The sequence below is a fragment of the Saccostrea cucullata genome, unplaced genomic scaffold (genome assembly GCF_032062105.1).
Source record: "Saccostrea cucullata isolate Sc308-1 unplaced genomic scaffold, CSIRO_AGI_Scuc_v1 ctg87, whole genome shotgun sequence".
NCBI classification, from domain to species: Eukaryota; Metazoa; Mollusca; class Bivalvia; order Ostreida; family Ostreidae; genus Saccostrea; species Saccostrea cuccullata.
Window position 1 is genome coordinate 166,446 of NW_026932818.1, and position 20,896 is coordinate 187,341.

At 34.8% G+C, this 20,896-nt stretch overlaps 1 protein-coding gene across 1 annotated transcript; it reads right to left on the minus strand.

Annotated features, from left to right (window-relative positions):
• Positions 1 to 1,390: 1,390 nt before the first annotated feature.
• LOC134236259 (BMP and activin membrane-bound inhibitor homolog) lies at positions 1,391 to 19,688 on the minus strand. The gene is made up of 3 exons (XM_062718440.1): positions 19,293 to 19,688; positions 7,662 to 7,976; positions 1,391 to 2,904 (listed from the first exon to the last, which is right to left on the minus strand). The coding sequence occupies exons 1-3, from the start codon at positions 19,369 to 19,371 to the stop codon at positions 2,438 to 2,440; spliced, it is 861 nt and encodes a 286-aa protein (XP_062574424.1). The 5' UTR covers positions 19,372 to 19,688; the 3' UTR covers positions 1,391 to 2,437.
• Between the last annotated feature and the right edge of the window lie 1,208 nt (positions 19,689 to 20,896).

The window sequence follows — 20,896 nt, forward strand, 5'->3', positions numbered from 1 at the left end:
AAAAAGTCATACTACCTCAGGATGCTCCACGTTTCATAAGTTCTATGGTCGATACAATGACCTTGTCAAAGAATACATTTCAATTTATCATTAAGTCAAATACTGACCGGCCTTTATGTATACTGTTTGTTACATTTACACACAATGTTGTCTACAGATTTTTCTATTATTTGCGAACATGACCAGGAGTACACAGCGGGTGTGACCGGTCGGCAGAGGATGCTCACTCCTCCATGGCTCCTGATCTCACCTCTAATGTTTTCTTTTAGAGATCCGTGTTTGCTCCCCTCTTATTTTGTGATGTTTATTTATTGGACGGTTGAGCTCGAATACTCTACGTTATCTCCTCATAATGCATTCAACATAAATTCATCTATTCTAGCCAAATCTTTTTGAGAAGATTTTTAATACCCCTCCCTATTTTTGCCTTTTTCGATTTTATCTCCCTTTGGATGTGTTGACCATTCATCTGAACATTGATAAAAAAAAATATTTAATATACAACACGTATTTGTTGAATCTTCTTTCCGAGAAGAAGTTTTCTGAGAACAAAGAGTTGGATTTTCGACGGGCACTCAATGTGCCTCTTTATCATCGACCTTTTTTTATATTCCAATGAAGCAGAATTTTTTTTCAGAAACGTCTACATGAAAGCAAGAAAACTTTTACCGTGGCATAAAACTCAACATTCAGTTTTATAGACGACGTTTTATCAGTTTTCAATAGTTATTCTCATTCATATGTCGACTCGACCCAATGACTTTAAATAAAAGACAACATAGGCTTCTTTGTTTCATATTTGGACGTTTTTCTGAATATAGCAGACAAAGGCAAACTAACAACAAAACTGTACGACATATGAGATGACCAGCTTTTCCGTCATCCATTTTCCTTATTCATGTAGCAATATTCCTCTATCACAATAATGTATATGGTGGTTATGCCTCCCAACTTATTATCTCCTTAAAATCTTGCTGAGAATGATCAAATTTCAAGCTAAGGCAGGCTACTGAAGCATACGTTGATTATACAGGGGTTTCGATAGCCTTTAAAGTCAGCTTTTCGTAAATTATATGGTCGTTAAAATGACCCTGTTAGCAAATGTAACCTATTACTCGGCAGTACATGTATATGTATTTTGGCAGTAATTTTTCTTACTAATTGTTAACTAAAGGCTTTCTTTGTAATGTAAATCTAAATATGGACCGTTGCGTCTATTTGAGATTGGTTACTAATGGTGAGATAATAAAGGTCTCCATTGTTTCATTCCTCTTCTTAATAAGGGATATAAAACAACTGATTATAATCTAAACAAAACGGAGGTTTGCTATCTTGCTTTGACAATTTCCCTCTCATTCGTAACAATATATTGATAAGAGAAACACTGATATTTTGAAACAACAATTTTAATTTTTTGAACTCAAATAAATAAGAATTTGTTTTATAAGATACAAATTTGTAGTCAACAACAAAAAATGAGATAGCTCAACAATTAAAGATGAACAGTTACACACAAACACACAAACGTACATTCATCTACACCATTCGTCCTTTTACCATTTTGAATCATTAGATAAAATAAATAATTTAAAATAAAATATTTCTAAAATGTAAATAATAACAAAAATACTTATTGTGTTAAAAATGCAAACGTGTGATTAAAATATTGTTAAAAGAGAACATCGAGAAAAAAGGATCATCTTATGCAGACGAAAACCAAAAAACGTTTACAAAATTTCAAAAATTTTCTTTTTTTTCAAGCAGGGCATGCGCAGCCCTCTCACATCCGTCATAACAATCTGATATTTGTAACATTCAGACACATTTATTCTATGATAGATGAGGGAAAATACATGTGAAAGACACATTTGTCAAAAATGCATAAAGATGGCACATAGTGCTCAATCTGACTCGCCCTGACGTTCTTTTGTTCATACATAACCTCATTTTTAGAGTCCATCCGTATTTCACCTCAGAAATGCTAAAACGAAATGTGGCGCTATCGCAAAATACAAATTTTATATTCCTACACTTAAATTATATTGTAGTATTTAAATCAAATTCAAATTTTTAGCCCCAGAGGGAATACTTTACACTTCAGTAACAACGTGTTCCCAGGTAGTAATGAATTCTAAAATGAGTAAACAGTAACATACATACATGTATTACTGTTTTACTTTTCATGATAAATTTTAATGCGGATGGACTTTGATGACATGCCATTATATGGCTTGACTTTGGACCAAACAATAATAATTAGAGCACTCATAATCAACACACATAATAATTTCAGTCTTGCTGTTCGAGGGACTATTTTTATAGTCGCCATTAATTATGGTGTCACAAAATATAGAAGGCACAATAGCTGTGTTCGTAACACCCTTCAAAGAAAGACAGAAGGAAGGAGGCATCTCAAAATGACTCACAAAATAAACTGTTAAACCACAGTCGCAAAATCTCTGTGAGATGGTTTACCCCATATTATGATCGGCGTCGGCGCACGATGAACTTCCGGTTTCGTATTCACTTTTTCATAGAGTTTTCCATCCTTTTTCATTCGAGAATTATTTATTAAAGGGTCTTTGCATAGTGGATTATGCATTCCGCCAAACAAAGGCGAAGTCCGCCCTACTTTTTCACTAAAGCGATCCGTGACATACAGATGTGATTTTGTTAAACTGGTTCTCTCCCTTCGAAATTCTATAAATTGTCTTTGGCGTCGTGTGTCTGCTCTGAGCATGCGCACAGCCAGCAATACTAGCAATATTAAAATGAATCCTCCTGCTATAGGCACGGCTATGACCGCCGCTTTGAACCACAGGTCCTTGTCTTGATTGGGGGGTTTAGTATCTTCAGGAATGGAATGTGGGAAATTGTACTCTGGTAGTCCAGGGCTTACTGGCTCTACAAAAATAAATTAATAAATTACTTGATTACTCTACTGTAGAGTCTACAAGAAATAAAAGAATAACACTACAAATAAGTAGCAACATATATTCTTCATATAGTCGATTTTCAAAGCAATAGAAAGAATATAAACATGCGATTAAAAGATAGCCCTACAAATGCATTTATATTAAAATATTTGATTAATTTTGTGTTTGAGTAATTAAAATGATTCACATTCTGTTCCTCATAATTATGTTGGTTAAGAAGTGCATCAATATAAATCGTTGCAAACATATATTATTACATGCACAGCGTTTTATTTTTTATTAGACTTTAAGAAAGCTCGTTTTAGCTTTGACTATTTTATTACGAAAATCTATATATGAACTATGACGCACATATATTAAAGTTTTACAAGAATCATAGACTCTCCTTTTCCTATTGATTAAAGATTCTCTAAATAATGAATTTACTTGATGACATTCTGCTAAAAACGCTAGATATCTTAAGTGTTTCCAAGTTATAATGAATATCATGTCCATTTCTAGCTTTTATGTTGTCCATCGGGACATCCGGTCGCCGCGTAGTCTCGCCGCTACTGGCATCACATCACTTCTCGCGAGACAGAGGTCTTCTTCAAAGGGCAGCAGGGTACAGATTTCTACCGCGTCCTCGTAAAATCTTCGGCCAATTCGCCTGATACATTTCAATTAGATACTATCTTAATGCACTGAACTCTCGGAGTTTCCCTGGAAAGGTTCATTAAAATTCCTAATTTGTATTTGTTTCATAGCGGAATGACCATTGTTTCGTAAATGCATATTACAACAAAACTTTTGATTTGAGTTTAAAGGCATATGTGTTATGTTAAAAAAGTCGCCATTTTTCTTTTAAAGGTAGGCGTCTAAATATTAAATAGAGTTAGCATTTTATAATTACATAAGAATTATCAGTCTGCATAGTTATATAATGCCACAATAGTCTCTAGAGGTAAGGGGAGTCATACCAACATTCTGTAATCAACTGCTGCGGGCTTGCGGCGATAATCGGCGAGATTTTGGCGGGAACTCATAGCGCGGACGCCTCTCTATATCAACTTCCATGTCAGATAAAAATGCAGGAAAAATTGGAGTTTATTCTCCTGAGATTTTGAAACATATAAATTTTGTTACGAGTTTACTTTTATCGTAGGGAAAAGCATCTGAAACTTCTGTACCGAGTCCCCTTGTTTAACGTTTATGCCGCAGTAGAATTCAATAAATATTCCTAATGACTCTTTTCTATATTTTATTTCTTTATCTGCATCCGTGATGGTGTAGGGTTTATGGTTTTGTACGATTCTGCGATCTCCCATCTTGTTATTTTTCCCCCAATCTTGTCTATTTTCCCATTAAAAATATGCGTAAAATTAAAATGTCGCGCGTAATATTTACCCCCGAGAGATTTCATTTGCATTCGGTTCATTTTTAAGTAACATTTAATAATATTTTTGTGCTAATCTTTTTATCAGAGAAACAAGCGTCTCCAGCAGCCATTTTAATCTGACAATTCGTCACACTCCTTTGAATTTTTATGCGAATAACTCGATAAAAACTTATAGAATTATGTACTCAGATTAATTTATGTGTTGTCGAGCGTATAGTGGAAATTTAGTCAATTAGATTTATTTGCATCTAATCCAGATAATGCCTTACATGTTTTTGAATAATATTATATATTTTCCTAGTTTATGCTCTAAATACACAATATTTTTTGTCCCAGATTTTAAAAAATCCCATTGTATTGGTGAAACCAAGGTTACAATTTAAAATAAATATGGCTTAAAAATTTGCCTTGCTAGCTATTAAAATATATTTTAAAGGAATTAATTGAAGCATTCTGGTTTTGGATGAAAAAAGTGGAAAAACTAGATATACATGTATCCATATTGGTTTTAATCGCAGAAAAGGAACAGATCTCTTAATTAAACACTTACAAGATGGATATTTTGCGCAAGGTTCTAGGATGCACATGAATTTAGGAGAAGTTTAATATTCTAAAATGATTACATGATATTAAGATATTAAATACAATGTACCCCATAGAGGTCTACGTATATCTCCGTCGAGAACAAAATTAGGGATAGAAATACGTGATCAGCTTATTTCAAATGTTCAGTTCCTCGTATACTTTATAAAGAAAACCGCGAATCATACGCTGGTGTATAAAATAAAATTTATTCAAATTGATTAAAAGACCGTAATTAACGCGATCAGGCTAAAACCTTATCCGCGACGACCTGGCGTTTTCCGGACAGGCATTTGAATAAAAGCTTGGCAGTATTTATAAAAGTGATAAAAGCGGTCGGAGACAGGTGTTCTAAGGATTAGAACCACTCTGGCATGCATTCGGAATTCTCTAAACTTTAAAAAAGGGGGCGGAGATGTTTATTCATAGCCGATGGATAAACTGATTTAAATATGCTTTATCCACAGATACACGTGTACGTTTTAAAATCTGGGTAAAAATGACAGGGCTTTAGTTTTCAAGGAGTCTAGAAGACGGATTTAAAGACAAATGACAATGCGGCGTTTGTTTTAACTTATTGAGATTCTACGGTTTGTCAGTCATTGACAAGACAAGACGTCGAAGCTTATAAATCAATCTAAAAATCAGACCGGAGACGGAAATTTTAAAACTTCAGATTTGGCATAAACTTTTTCCTGGCAGCTTGTCTGTTTAAATTATCAAAAATACAATCCTTTTTAATATTATTTTTATGAATGAAAAATACTATAATTACAGAACTTTTATTAATTGTTTCATTATATTATTACAGACTGCTCTTTATTAAAAATACTTTTACGTGTTTTAATTTAGAAGAAAGTGTATTGTGTTAAAACATTTTGATTTTAATTAGTTTTAATTTTAATTGAGAAATGTATAATAAATAAATAAATGAATATTAAATAAATAAATATAAATAGATAGTAAATAAAAAAACCCAAAAAAATTCAAATTTACAATCATTCTAAACAGCTTTAATTTCACAAGTTAAACGTTTTAATTAAACGGGTATAAATTATATAGTTCTTATTTCACCCTCCACTCTAAGTTTGAAAATCTGTGATCCACGCCTGTACCCTTGATATCAATAACAGGTGCCTGTAAACCTGGGACATTAAGAAATGCTGTCAGGCCACGACCTCGGTACTCAGCATAGCTGGGTATCCGGGGACGTCCTGACTAACATGTTTGTTCTGCTAGCGACTGATAGCGTTTGAATGAAAAGAACAAACACAAAACACTTTCCTAATGGAGGCCCGTCGACAGTGATGATTGATAAGGCCCTAAGATAACTACCACCGAACATATTTTTATTCTATTTAAGAACAATATGTATTCATAATGCCAGGGATATTTTTTCTACCTTTTCTTTTAGTATCTTGAGGAATGTAGACCTGGGGAGATTACGAAGGGTCGCTGAGGTGATTTGGAACACATTCATTCCCAAATTCAGGAAAAAAGTCGCAATGTTTCCTTACTCTTTTTTACGAACTGCTAAAAAGAAGAAGGGTCTGCTGTTTTAATGGATAAAACTAGCTTTAGAATGGCATACTGTTTTGGATAAAACTACCTTTAAAATGGCATAATTTTTTGTCTTTAGTGCCATAAAAAAGGATATGTCCTATTAACATGGCGATTTTGTCCTAACAAGACATGACGTTTTTGAAGATACCGTAACGGGAACAACCATAACGTGATTTGCTTACAAATGTACATGACGAGAGTTCTAACGAGAGTTAACGAGAATTCCTGTCATCCATCACTCGTGGCATTTGTTGCGTTTTTCTTTTGACCGCGGGGCCTTTAATATCAAAGAAAAAGAGCGACAGTTAAGTTAGGAATACACATAATACTATGAATGGACGTACAAGACTGCAGATAATACTTCTGATTTGATATATCTAATATTGTCTTATTTTCTTGTTAGGCCGTTATTTTAAGGAAAAATTCGAATTTTATTTCCTGAAAATAGAAAAAGTAGAACACGTATCGTACATTAAACATGGTAATTACATGATTTTCTTTAGTTGTGGGTAATTTAGAACTGAGCACATCAAAGTCAGAGCAATTTTATGACAGTTGTAAATGTCAATAAAATATCTTTTACAAACGCCCGAACAAGGGAAAAAAAATATAAATGAGGTTAATTACAAGTAAATTAACTTCTAGAAACTTTGAAATGTGTGCATGTTTCCTTTTTTTTTTAAATATGCTTACGTAAAGTTACTTTGATATGTTAATCGAGAATGATTTTTGACATAGCCTTGCCATGGTATACCAACTTTTTTGTCAAATAAAAAAATGTGTAGTTTACATGTAATATTATATATATTTATTTACTTGTACTTCTTGAAAAAAGGGCTAAGAAAACAGTTTTTTCCTTTCGTAGAAAAATAAATCCAGGAAAGGACAGACAAACCGTAAATTATTGACCCCCTATCGTATATAAGTACGAATAACTGTTGGTTTATGTTATCAAAATAAAAGATTTAAGGATTTCACACGACTCCAGACAAGATTTACCTCCCCTTCTTATTTACTCGCGAAAAGCCTAGATCCTCACCCGGTTTGACCAATGCTCTATTAGCAGGGACGTTATAAAAAGTTAGATCCTCATCTGGTTAGACCAATGTTCTATTACAAGGAACGTTATAAAATTCTTAGATCCACACCTGCTTAGACCGATGTTCTATTAGTGTGAATGTAATAAAAATTTAGATCCTCACCTGGTTTGACCAATGTTCTATTAGTAGGAACGTTCATCACTATATTGTAATTGCACAAATCCTTGCTACAGCAATGTACCACTGGTTCACGGTGGTACTTTACGAAGTTCTCATACGTTTGTGTTTCACTTTTAGTGTCACAGATATTTTTATACTTCTCGTTCTTCACTAATGCGTCCATGCAGCCCTGCGTGTATCGGGGAGTACTTCCATCGAAGGTTTTCATGACGTAACACATTTTGATGTTTGATGACTTACAAATCTGTGTTCCTAAACTGACGCACTCGGGTTCGTTACATCTGCACCGTATCTCGGCTGCAAGAAAAACAAAATGAAAATTAAATTTAAAAAAAATCAATTTGTTTTTATTTGTAAATCATAAATAGAAGTTAAGAGTTTTTTTTTTTAAATATTGGTGTGTTCGGGAGGATTACTTTGACTATACATGCTCAGGCTATTTATTGAGCAGACAGTGAGGGATTTTCTTAGTTATAAATGTTCCAGACCAAATTCTGAATCTTTATACTTAAGCTAATTATTTTAAGGGAGAAGAACATTTTTACGTATCCTTTCTTTTACTAAATCTAATTTGTTCTCGGAATGGAAAAACGCAGGGAACAAGAAACAAAGCAATTAAGCTTACAGCGCCGTCTGGTGTAAGTATTCAAAATTTTTAACAATAGGGGGCGCGACTGGTTGTCGCGGAACTTCTAAACTAGCTATACATGTAAGCATTCACCTTACACTGTCTTGGAATCTTGTTGCCTCTTTTATTTTTGTACTGTTTAGTGCACAGATGCATCCACCTTGATACAAAAGTCTAGTTTTTCTTTTCCAATATGCACAAACAATATACTTGTATAAGCTGCACTATTTATTTAAACTTCTCTTTGAATCCATGGAAAAAGTCTCATAAACTTTTCTCTCTGTTTTTCTGGTTTTTAGTTCTTCCGCCAGCCTGACGCTCACAATACTTAAAGAAACTTTGTTAAGCCAAATGGAATGTGATGTGCTAATTGGATGACAACATGCGCATGGGTCAGAAAGGGTTGAAATTCAAGAAATCTTTATTAGTTTTGAGAATAGTGTCGAGGAGCATTAAGGCTGATGACGACCAGATATGGCACCCAATGCGCCACTATCATCTCCTGTTCTTTGGAATTTTTATGGCGGCTTGATCGTGCTCCGTTTCTCCTGATAAGAATTTTAACCAACTTGTCGGCTACTGGTACCCATACTATTTTTAATACTAATGGACAGGTTGATCAACTGAGTCAGTTATTAGAAAGGAAATGAACTTAGAGTCAGTGATCTGGCTAAGAAACAAAACAAATATGTTTCCTATTGACATGCAATATTAAAATCAGAAAAGATATATATCTGTGGCGTTTTTGAAAGACAAACATCATTTGTATTCTAAATATAATCATATACTGGTAAACAAAAAAGACAGAGGATTCATAATTTATTTATTGCTTTATCCGGACCAGAGTGTTCAAAGCCCTTTATTGCAATCTATCGTGGCGCAGAGCAGGATTCGTTTCATCCTCTTTTTTCTCGATCTACTTCAGATTGACACGCAGTCTGTGGAGTATAGAACTATTTTTTTTCGATTGATTGAAATCTTGAAGTAGATTAACGCTAATCTCGCGCTCGGTGAGATTTGATGGTTTTGGCGGGGGTACCTAGCATTGCAGACGCCAGGAACTATGTATAGCGAACCCGAGGTTATATTGTCAGACAGTGTGGCATGATAGCGTTTATCGTGATCAATGCTTACAATACAGAAATATGAAAGATGAGAAGAATGCAATAACAAAAGTTATTAAAGAGAGATTATTTACGACCTTCCAGAGAAAATCCTGTTTCCGGCATTTATGAAGTGTAAAAATTTTGTCAATAATATGCTATTTTTTGATGTGTTTTTTTCTTATTTCTTCGATGCGTGTGCACAAAGCTTTTATCAGATCACTAGGTAGACAAAGTTCGCAGCATTGATTTTTTGAAAAAAGAATCTGGTACCAAATCATTCTAAAATCGCCGGAACTCTTCAGTTTTAGAGGAGCGAATTGAGACCTCATTACACGGCAATTAAACGATAAGTGCTGAATAATTGAATTACACTTCAACTCCGCATGTAGCAGTGCGTAAACTTGTTAGAATACTGCAGCAAAAAATGGGCGAAAGCCAGCATATACAACAATCTTTCAAATTTTTTATGCCTCTTTATCTTTTGTGGCACAAAACAGTAAGAAAATCGTTTTCTTGATATCTGTAAGTTACGTGCATACCATTTTACAACGGAAAGAATAGATCTGATGGACAATCATTGCCTCCCAGAATTAATTCTTATGTGTCATTTTGGAAATAAGCCTACACACTTAAGGTGAAACACTATCCAATTTTAATTTTATTTATGATCACATCAAATTCGATTTTAGTCGCTTCGTCAGACTCGCGTAGCAATCACACGGTCTCTTTTATTCATCAGACAGAGATTCTCCGCTTAGATGCTTTCATTTCTGCTCTACACAGCGATATCGCCTGATCGTCGGGTTTTTCACTTGCTGTCGTCAACTTTACGATAACTATCAAAATATTTACAAGCAGATTTGAAAGCATGTTGCCTTGCATCTACTTAAGCCTTGTTGCGAGCGGACGAGTCGGTCTGTCGACGTGTAACATGTATTCGGTATAGGACACAGAAACGGGCTTCTCTTTTAAATTAGCTTTCATCGCATGGGAATGTAACTTGATTATTTTTCACATAAAAGCCTTTTTTCAAAGGCCTCCCTAAAAATTCTTTTTGGTTCGCTATTTAGTTTAATTATGAAAGGATAAAAGAAAAACAAGAAAGATTCTTCAGTAAGAAAAAATCCTGGACATAATTTTGTGGTTACTGTTGTATTCTAATTAAGTTTTTATATAGTTGAACTCTTAATTAAGTTTTTGTAAAGTTCAAATATTGTTCACAGCAATATCTGTACGACTGCTGGTCGTTAAAGTATGCATGTAATGTATGTGTTTGCAGGAGATAAAACAGAAAACAAATTGATAAGCCAGATAAAAGTCTTTATTCCCTAATTTCTATTCATTATGGTCGTCTAGGTTTTTTTAAAAGGCATATTTTGCTTGCTGTTTGCTAACTGATCGAGGTTTCCCCTTTTTATCGTTGTTTGTTGCGAGGCAATTAGAGATTACATACAAAATACCTAACACTGACATCATTCTGATTGAAACCATTTTACTGTGGGTAATTTCCTTTATATGCCAAAATCAACGGACATTCCTTGAAATTTGCCGGAGACTGTCAAACGAATCTGTTCCCTAGTTTTAAACACAAACAGACTAAATGAATGTTCCTTTTGCTTTTAAATATAATTTTGCCTTTAGTGATGCATATATCTACTTATGAATCGCAGAAATGGGACAAATAAAAACACTTAGCCGCGGGCGACACTCTAATTACCGGCAAGTTGGCCGTCATGGTGTCTAAATAAAAGTACCAACAACGGATGATATAATCCGTAATTGCTAAATCAATTTCTGTCTGCCAGATTAACATTGTATTCCGTCAATACGGTACTTTGTGTCTCACATTATAATAACACGTGCTCTATGGCGACATCCAAAGAGGTAAAACGACAAGAACAAAAAATACAAATGAGGAAAAACAGAACAGAAAGCAATACAAGGATTTATCAAATAAAGATCACTGGTGATTTTTGCCGACTTTTCCTTCGCCAAATTAAAATATGTTATTAAGTACTTAAGAGAGAGCTCTTAACTCGCTTGTCGTTATGATTAAGGCATCCCGCGCCATGTTGACGCCGTAATTCGTGATCATACACTATATTATCGATACATTTTAATGTAGATGTAATGCTTTTGAACATCTTGTCTAGACTCATGCTTTGGAAGGAAACATTTCATACGTTACTGCTCCGCTAAGACGATTGGAACTCGGGTTATCAGTGGATTATCTGTTAATGGAGACGAATGACATTGTTTATCTTTTAAAAACATCATCAGTGAAATGGAAATAAGATCCGAAAGTTTGCCTCTCCGGTAGTTCAATGTGCATCGGGCAGCCTCGGTGTTTTTCTTTGTTTTTGTGATGTTTGCTAATCCGAGCTTTCTTTATTTCTTTGATCTACTCCTCAGTCGATTTTCTCGGTATTTCACAAGTCCTTTAGCTAGCTAGCATTTGAGTCGAATACTACACTATGTGCGTGACAAATCTTGATATTTTGTCGATGTATAGTTGATATCAAAATATTATAAATATTTCTTGAGGTTAACATTTTTTGTAGCTAATTCTTTCCGTGTATATGTACATCTGGTATTCCATAATTATACCTGCTAAGTTTTCTTTTCCTTCCAAATCTTTCTGAACATTTTTCTCCTTCAGATGTCAACTTCAATTACAACCATTCACGTTTATTCTATAATTAATAATCTAAAATACGTTGTATTTCTATAGTGGACTTCGGATTGGACATCTCCCTATAATTAACATTGAGTGATTAGAATGCTCTCTTTGACCGCATCAAAACTCTACTATGAGCAGGCGGTGACCATTGAGACACATCGCTACCTAAGGCGACCTGGCTTTTTGATAAAATCTGACGAAAAAAAAAATCGCCAATAATTTCAGGCCTGTGGCAGTTGACGTGAAATGAACAGCAGAGGGTGGGCCTAAAAAGCTACCTGAAAAGTGTTTTTATCGACCTGACTAGCCATAGATTTACAAAGCCTCTGCGTGATAGGGATTCAGTCAAGAAGCTGATCCGACTAATTCACGCCATGACTCAATATCAAGGTTTTATCAACAAAAACAGTTTTTAAGTCAATCGTAAAAGTGATCACAAAGGTGTTACTATATCAACATAACTGAATATGCCAAAACAGCGTGATTTCATTAATCGTCATTTTGAAGACAAAAGGTCATATGTTTTAAAAGTACACATAAACAATAACATTTCCTTGCGTTGACATTTGATCCTGCGCAGTGCCACATACTTTAATCTTCTATAACTGGAAGCATTTGTCAATATACTATAATGTCATCATAGCTTTTTTGTTCCGCCGGTTGTCTATTCGGCACCGCCTTTCAGCTTCCGGAATCGACTGGATTTAGAGCCTTAGAATATTTTTGGGTACCCGGAGATGCAATCTCGTTCTGAAATCTCGTTACCACGGTCACGCATACGTTTAACGAGATGTTCAGCTTGATCAAAAAATCATTTCAAGTTCTTTGAAGTTTAATTTTAGGAGTTGTGCTTTTTTCTTCTTTTTCAGAAAAAAATGTGCATTTTTATGACTCTACCCCCACACCCCTCCTATATACCCCATCCTATGACTAACTTAAAGTCTAAGACAAAGTTCCAAAATTATACAATTGATATGCCAGAGAAGAAAGGGTGATTTACATATCAAGCTGCAAATAAAATCACAGAGGATTACTTAAGATTATGAAATATGATATAGTGGTAATGTGTCCTCACTGGTAAAGAAGTGTTACGTATAAACCATCTTAGTGCTTATAGGTGACATACATAAGGTTCCAGGAATACGATACTATAGCTTAACACCAACATCTGAATAAATGAGATCTTCGAAATCGGAACCAGATTTCCGTAACCCTACTATCTATTTGATATTAAAGTAATCAGTATAATTCTCTCCTCTAGATTATCATGGCACATACATTTGTATTTTTAACGCAGCAAATTTTCTCGATTTACCCCCATAATTTATAGAGATACCGGTAGATTGGAACAAGTGTACAGAACACTCTGGGTTTTCGGATTGTTAAATTTATAGCATAAGGAACAGAGTGGGATCCATTTATTTTCTGGACGTACGTATTGAATTTCCTAATTCTGCGTTACTTGTGGAGATAACAAGTTGCAGTATGCATTTTTCTCCCCAACCGGCATGACATGATGAGGTTTTCATGACATGAAACATTTTATGCTTATATCTTGCGCATTACCCGAGGTGTTGAAATATTTAAAGCGTGATGAGAACGGGATGGCTGTAATTAAAGCTCCTCGCCATAAATCAAGTTATATTGAGAAAAAATATCATCGGGATCGTGATTTTGTTAAGTAACGATTTTTTTCATAAAGATGTAAGGTTTCGTGACTTGCCTTAACTGCTATAACGTAACTAACACCAAATCCGATTCATATGGATTTTATATGATAATTTTTACTGATTTTGTTAGTAGAAAATGAATATACCTACATTGTATACTAGTTAATAAATGTGTGAAAACAAAGAAGAACAACTGCATTAATAGACGTGATTATTTGCTACAAATTACAGTAATATACCTTTATAAAATGTTATGTTTTTACTATGTCAGTCAAAAAAAAACTTTTAGCTCGTTTTTGCCCGGTAGTCTTTTCTCACGTGCCCGCTAAACTGTAGAGGATATAGACACGGCCTTTATTGCCCAAACCTTAGACAAATGAGCGGCCCATTTCAGAGACCTGTGTAAATACATTAGAGGAAAAAAACCCAAACAGGCCGTAGATTTATGGCTCCGGTGCGAGATAACAAGAGTCCAGCGCCTGATAGCTGTGTTGATACATTTCAGAAGTCCTCAGACGGCAAAGTAAATTTTGTTTAAGGACAGATAAACAATTATGGGCCGTAAAGTCGGTTTTCACTTTTCATTGAACACTCGTAAGATTACAACATGCAGGAGTGTTTAATTTGAATATTAACTTATGTCTCTTCAATCTTCGAAATAAAATGGAAAGATTAAAACTCGTAAAATATATTAATTATCTGTATTACAGTATCCTATAAACCTTATTACAAATTCAATTCGCTTTTTACATCAATAATTTTTCAGTTAGACATACTATTTTTGAGGCTGTTTTCTACTTTTTAAAAGAATGTATAAATATTCTGACATGCTACCAGCTTTTGTATCAAATACACAGGTCCCGAAGTCTTAAAGTACCCAATTTATGGCAGAAAAATGACTCATTTCATAAGTTTCTTTTCCTCGCATTGACAGAATGTGGCAGTCATATTGAATTTTTATCACACTATTGAATAACCATACCCGGTAGGAAAATCCGTCTCCTTAAACAATAAGTGAAATCTACCCGACTCAGACAGTGCAACGCAATCCCATATACTGAAGAGCGCTAGCAACCAAGCGAGGTCGCCTTAACAAAGGGGAGCAAAAGCAAGCCTGACACCCGATTTTATCGCAGTGAATTGGTCGAGAGTCGGATTTCTTTTACAGAACTCTCGTTTTGGCGACAAAATTGTATACCCACGGTGAAGTTTCGGTTGGAACCGACACCTTGATCTTCTAGGGTCATGCCATGCAAAACTAACGTGCTCTTTTTTTCCTTTGCGTTTTTCTTCACATGAACATCCGTTTTGTATTTCGACTATAATACACGATAGTCCGAAGAAATTATAAGGATATCGGGTTTTCATTCCCCCTTTTTGCGTTTTTCTAATTACTTACTGCTTTGAGTTTTTTTTTTTAATTTCTTGCAGTTAAGTTTTGCAGGTTTATTTGTAGGGCATAATGTGGTTAGAGAAGAACAAAGTCTCTAATCTTAAAAAAAATTCTCTACATGAAATATCCACATTCAACACCAAGACTTCAAAACTGATGTACAAGATAGAGGTACATGTAAACCAATGAAAAACACAAGCACGCTCGGATCACAGAGCTCTATTATCACCTCAAAGCCTTCTCTAGGTAAAATTGTTTTGACGCAAATACATCACCCTTAAACAAGAGTGCATGCTGCAAAGATCGCCCCGATTTGACAAAACTCTTTTAAATCTATAACACAAAGTAACTGATAGGTCTTGAGTTTTCATCACATTTAAGACGTTTATCAGATAACTCGAAACTAGATTGTTGATAGGTAATTCATCTCTTGTATATTCTTGACTTCTATTTTTTTCTTCTAAAATTGAGAACTGTATCTTAAGACTTTAGTAAACTGAATGAGGAATGACACGTCCTTTTTGAATATTATATAAGATGACAGCAGTCAGTAGTTAATCAGTAGTTTGTCAAATTTTAATTAATATTTTGCAATATAATTTTTGATACGTTTATTTTCTTGTGCTTAATGTTGCGCATACAAAAATTTGGATTTTTTTCCCCTGATGAAATGAACACAAAAAACCCAAACGACGTTTTTATTCTATTAGCAGGAAAAAGACCGATTTCATCAATTATTCCAATTAAATGAATTTCTGACAGTCGTCTGCTGAATCGTGTTTGGAATTGATTTTTTAGAGAAAAAAATCGTGTCATGATCATAAGGACGCTTTAACGACAATCACAAGCAGCTTGTCAGCGGATATGCAAATACAAGACCGGAAATAACCTCGGGTACAGACTCCGATTTATATTCAGGCGACAGCTGCTGAAAAAGCAGACTGTCATCGATTAATTCTAAGGACTACTGGCCTCTGTTCGACTTATCCGAATCGAGCAAATTTTCCATTGTCCGAATCCGATTTCCGGAGAGTAGCGCAAGCAAACATCTGTTGTTGGTTCCGACTTTTATCTTTGCCCTTATCTTGTCCCGGCTTTTATGAATGTCGATATCATATGTAGCATTAAATTATCCTTCCTAATTATGCCGTAATTATTGATTATTGGCCTTTGTTGGCGACAGTACATTAGCGCCCTGACGCCAGATGACAGATGTAATGCGACCAACAGCCAGGAAAAGATGGATTTTTTTATGACCGTGAGTCTATAGGGAGAGTCGTTTCAATAATTATGTCGCCATGCGTTAATGACATGTCGATAATTAGGCGGCAAGCTTAGATGAAGGAGACGGTGTATTTAATGAGAGAGGAAGAGGGAAAGAGTGAGCAATTTTTTTCTTTCGAAAGTTTAAGGAAATCTTTCCTTAATACAAACAAGAATTAAAATATGTAATTCTAAGAAAGAGATGAAATATTGTACGATACAACCCACTTACATTGTAACCTTTCGACAGACAACATACGACAAATATCATTGCGATAAGGCATTTTTGCATCCGGAAAACACTTCTTTGAAATAGAGATGCTATTATGCTGTCTCGTTTAGCAATAATACGAACAGAATTTCAGCGACATTGACACTTAGATTTTTTAAGTACTTTGTAATGTGTCTGTACACAATTCAGTTGTTATTTCCCTCTCCTTGTGTGATCTCAGCTTGTAAGAATTCTCTATAAAGAAACAGTAAAATGACACAAATATATAAAAACAGTCATCTTTCTTCCCTGAAGTGACTTTTATCGATACTGTAACTACACGTTATCATCTGTGTATCGAAGACCGACTTACTTCACTTTCACAGCTCTTCAGGGCTCGGAGATAAATAAAATGCATAAGATGGATGGAATGGACTTCTCCTATTTACATTTGAAAAGTGTATTAATTTCTTGATTTAACTTGTATCAGGGCCATGTAGTAAAGGCATCGTCTGTTTACAGTGTACAAGGATGCATGATCCTGACATAATATACCACGTAAAATTTGATTTTAAGTCCTCTTTTCAGTTAACAGTAGAGAATATAATGGGGACCGCTCTGCCGTGTTTGGTGATTGATGGTCTTTCTAGAGGGAGAACTGATAACTAAATAATACGCATTTTAAACTTATTGATCGACTACAAAACGATCAGGTTAACTGCTACAAAAATTATTAACTTTTCCCTGCATTTTATCATGTGGGTACAAACCACCTTAACCATTCGAGACTCACAGGTAGAATTTGCCACGTACTTGCATGAAGTTAAATACATGTATATCTGAGAGTGAGAGGTAGATAGAGAGATAATTTATTTGCTTTATCTGTAAATCTGAAATGGAGTCTGTTGCATTTGCTGAATGGGTGACGATTTCATTAGTGAATCTCTGTATTTTCTACATTAATTTTCCATTTTATTTTCATTTGAAATTCAAACACCCGTTTAATATATTTCATAAATCATTATCATAATTTTGGAATTCATCAACCTTTTATTTTTTATATAAAAAGGATTAGATATTATGGGTCGAAGGGCCATTTATGAAATTGATTGGTTTTTTTTTCTTTTGACCCACCGCCCTCTTCTTACATGTATGTGGCACTTTTTATAGCTGTGGGACAAAGACTCCCCAAGTAGCTAATGGCTGTGGACCTACAGAGATGGCTAAAAGCCGAAAAAACACATCTCCAGGTATTCATATACACGTCAAACAGACAAAAGACTTTATAGGGCTTTTTCGGAATGAAAAAATTCGTAATATATTCTTTCTCCCGTATATATTTTTTTAAGAGAAGAGTTTAATGTCATATGAAAATAACTTTTTGTAACAGGGGAGTGATTTATGGATGCCATATATGCAAAGACCTCGCCGTATATAGAGTCTATTCACTTGGTGCATCTCTGGCTCTATGGGAAGAAAAGGGACAAGATTAAGCACTTTTTATTTCAAAAAGAGACGTTTTTCTCTCAGCTAATCTGAGCTAGTCATTTATCTTTAGGATGTCATGCGGTTCTAATCTAGATCCCCTTGACTGATGTACGTATTTAATGCTGTGGGTTCTTATGGTGAAATGTCAAATCTTTATATGACATTAAAAACGACCACATAAATCACGTGATGGAACTTCAGGGATTATTAATGTATTACAGATAACTTATTTTTATTACAGTTAAATATGAGGTAACGATGCCAAATGTAATTCCTGTCTGGTCTTAATTAACGATTTATCTTTCCCAACATAATGAGACATCCAGAGAGAGAGAGAGATAGGAAGAAAGAGAGAGAGAGTGGGAGGGGGTGTAAGGATTAATGGTTAATTTCTTTTGCTACAGGTACATAAATCATCTCTTTCTCTCTCTCTCTCTCTCTCCACAGGTCAGAATGAGATTTCCAGAGAGAGAGAGAGAGAGAGAGAGAGAGAGAGAGAGAGAGAGAGAGAGAGAGACGGTAGTGGAGGGGGATACAAGGATAAGGATTAATGGTTCATTTTTTTCCTATATAGGTACATGGTTCTCTCTCTCTCTCTCTCTCTCTCTCTCTCTCTCTCTCTCTCTCTCATATGTACTTTCTCCTGATCCAAGGTAATGCTTTAGATAAAGCACGGTTGGGCTCTCGTTATAGAGTTTCAGGGATTACAGTGATATCAGTGCATCTCTTTTAAATGAGAATTAAAATGCCGCGATCCAAAAATTTAATAGACTTGCCTGAGAGCAAATCCATCTAGAGACGGGAAAAGAAGCCCCCCCTTTTTTTTTACACTGGAAATCTATTAGAGAAGGGCGTTAGGAATCTCAATGAATAAATCATTTCTTGTAGGATACTTAAATAATTTACATGCCTAGCATGTAACAATTCATATGAGATATGAGAAACTTTTTATGTACCTACTTTTGTTCTCATGAATAAAACATATAGGGGAATTCAGCCAATACACACTTGTGTAATGGGAACACTTTAGATCCAAAATATCACATAATTGTGTGTTCCAATTATACTTAGCTGAAAATTGTTATATTCTCAAGTAATTACATGTAACATAAGACTATAAATGTGAATATCACATTCTTCATTCAATGCTTTGATCTGCCTTTACGATACCTACCGTTTACATTGATCGCCAGAAAGCACTGCATGACAAACAAGGACAAGATTGACTCCGAGAAATACATTTTCTGTAGCATCCGAAACAGTGAATAAAATTCAATGTTTACATGAACACTATATTTATCCGGCACACATGGACATATCGATAAAGTACGACCGGAACATGAGGGCCTTTTTGGTGATCACTCCGCTACCATCCTTTAATGTTGACGATGTATCGCCTCTCTGTTCCTAGCTCTTGTCGCCATGTTACTTTAACATCCACTGGATTCTATTATGACATGATTTTTATCAGTGAAAAACACAAAAAGACACGCTGAAGAATTCTACATGGCCGTTTTACTTGACTGTCTATACAGTTTTTGGCTTGTCAGTCGATCTGCTTACGCGAGCAGTCGAGTGTAAACACAAATGATGAATGGCTATGCTAATCAAGTGGGCGGAGCATAGGTATTCATCAGGTTCATTAAAGTGTTTGTTTTCGTAAAGGATTTAAACAATCTTTAATGTGGGCGGGATCGAAGGTTTGTTTATGGGCGGGGTTAATTATGCCATGCCTGATTAATGCTAGCATGTAAAACGGCGCCTCGGAGTCCCGGCTTAGTAAAACACTAGGAAAACAAGGCCGTATGTTGATTTAATGTGTCTGTAGATAAACTGATTCTATGTCTACCTCTGTAATGGTATTAGTCCGTCCTAATAATTATTAAGAAAATAAAAACAATTTTCTTTTTGCCCTCGAATGAAAGTAGGCTGTTTAGAGAGAAATCACTACATAGACTGCTCGGCATGTTGACGGCCCTTTTGAAATTAATTCTGTTTGATATTTCGTTTTTTCTCTTGTAGATGAACAAGTGAAAATGTCTTCAGTGGTTTGTTTTTTGTACGCCTTCAAACAAACATACACTTGATTGGGTCCGCGGAGGCGCTTCGCTCTCGTTATCACGTTTAATTATCGTTGACATCTCGTAAAGTTTTTTTTTATCATAACGTCACCCTGCCTATTGAAATTAGCGTGCCATGCATCCTCGCCGATAATTCTTTTTAAAAAATGAATATAAAATTTAGATAATTTTCATCATTAAATTCCTTTTGTGGATTTTTTTTACCCAAAGCAAATTACCAGGACGATTATCTGTCTTTTAAAAAGGCAGTTGATGTCCCGATAAAGTCAGAATAGTAGATTATATATGTTATAGATTTATAGATTTTGTTTATTCATCTTCCTTTTTTTATCAATCAGAAAATTACCATTGATTTCGTAGACGTCTCCTCGACAAGCATAATAAATAAAATCGAATGGAAGCAATTAGTCGCGTTAAAAGAAAAAAAATAAAATGGTGCTTTAAAATGTCTTCATCATAAAAATGAAAGGAAATTAAAGTAATATTAATATAATCTCTGTCTTTCTATACACGACTGTCGTATGCCCATCTCTTGTTTGATTTCCACCATTTTATCACTTTACATTGTTGGTCGGTAAATTATGATTCTTGTTTACAAATGAACGCAGGCAATTATGATCGTCTGGAATGTGACTTTGGTAGATAGGGATCGGGATCGGACAAGTGTGATCAATGGCGATATAGCGATCACAAGTTA

What these genes read in the sequence shown, in the direction of transcription:
- LOC134236259 (XM_062718440.1), bottom strand. Translation starts at nt 19,371, where the DNA reads ATGCTACAGAAAATGTATTTCTCGGAGTCAATCTTGTCCTTGTTTGTC. An exon ending in TCTGGCGATCAATGTAAACG is followed by an intron (nt 7,977 to 19,292) that starts GTAGGTATCGTA and finishes TTTTTCTTGCAG; the next exon opens with CCGAGATACGGTGCAGATGT. An exon ending in TAGAACATTGGTCAAACCAG is followed by an intron (nt 2,905 to 7,661) that starts GTGAGGATCTAA and finishes TTATTTTTGTAG; the next exon opens with AGCCAGTAAGCCCTGGACTA.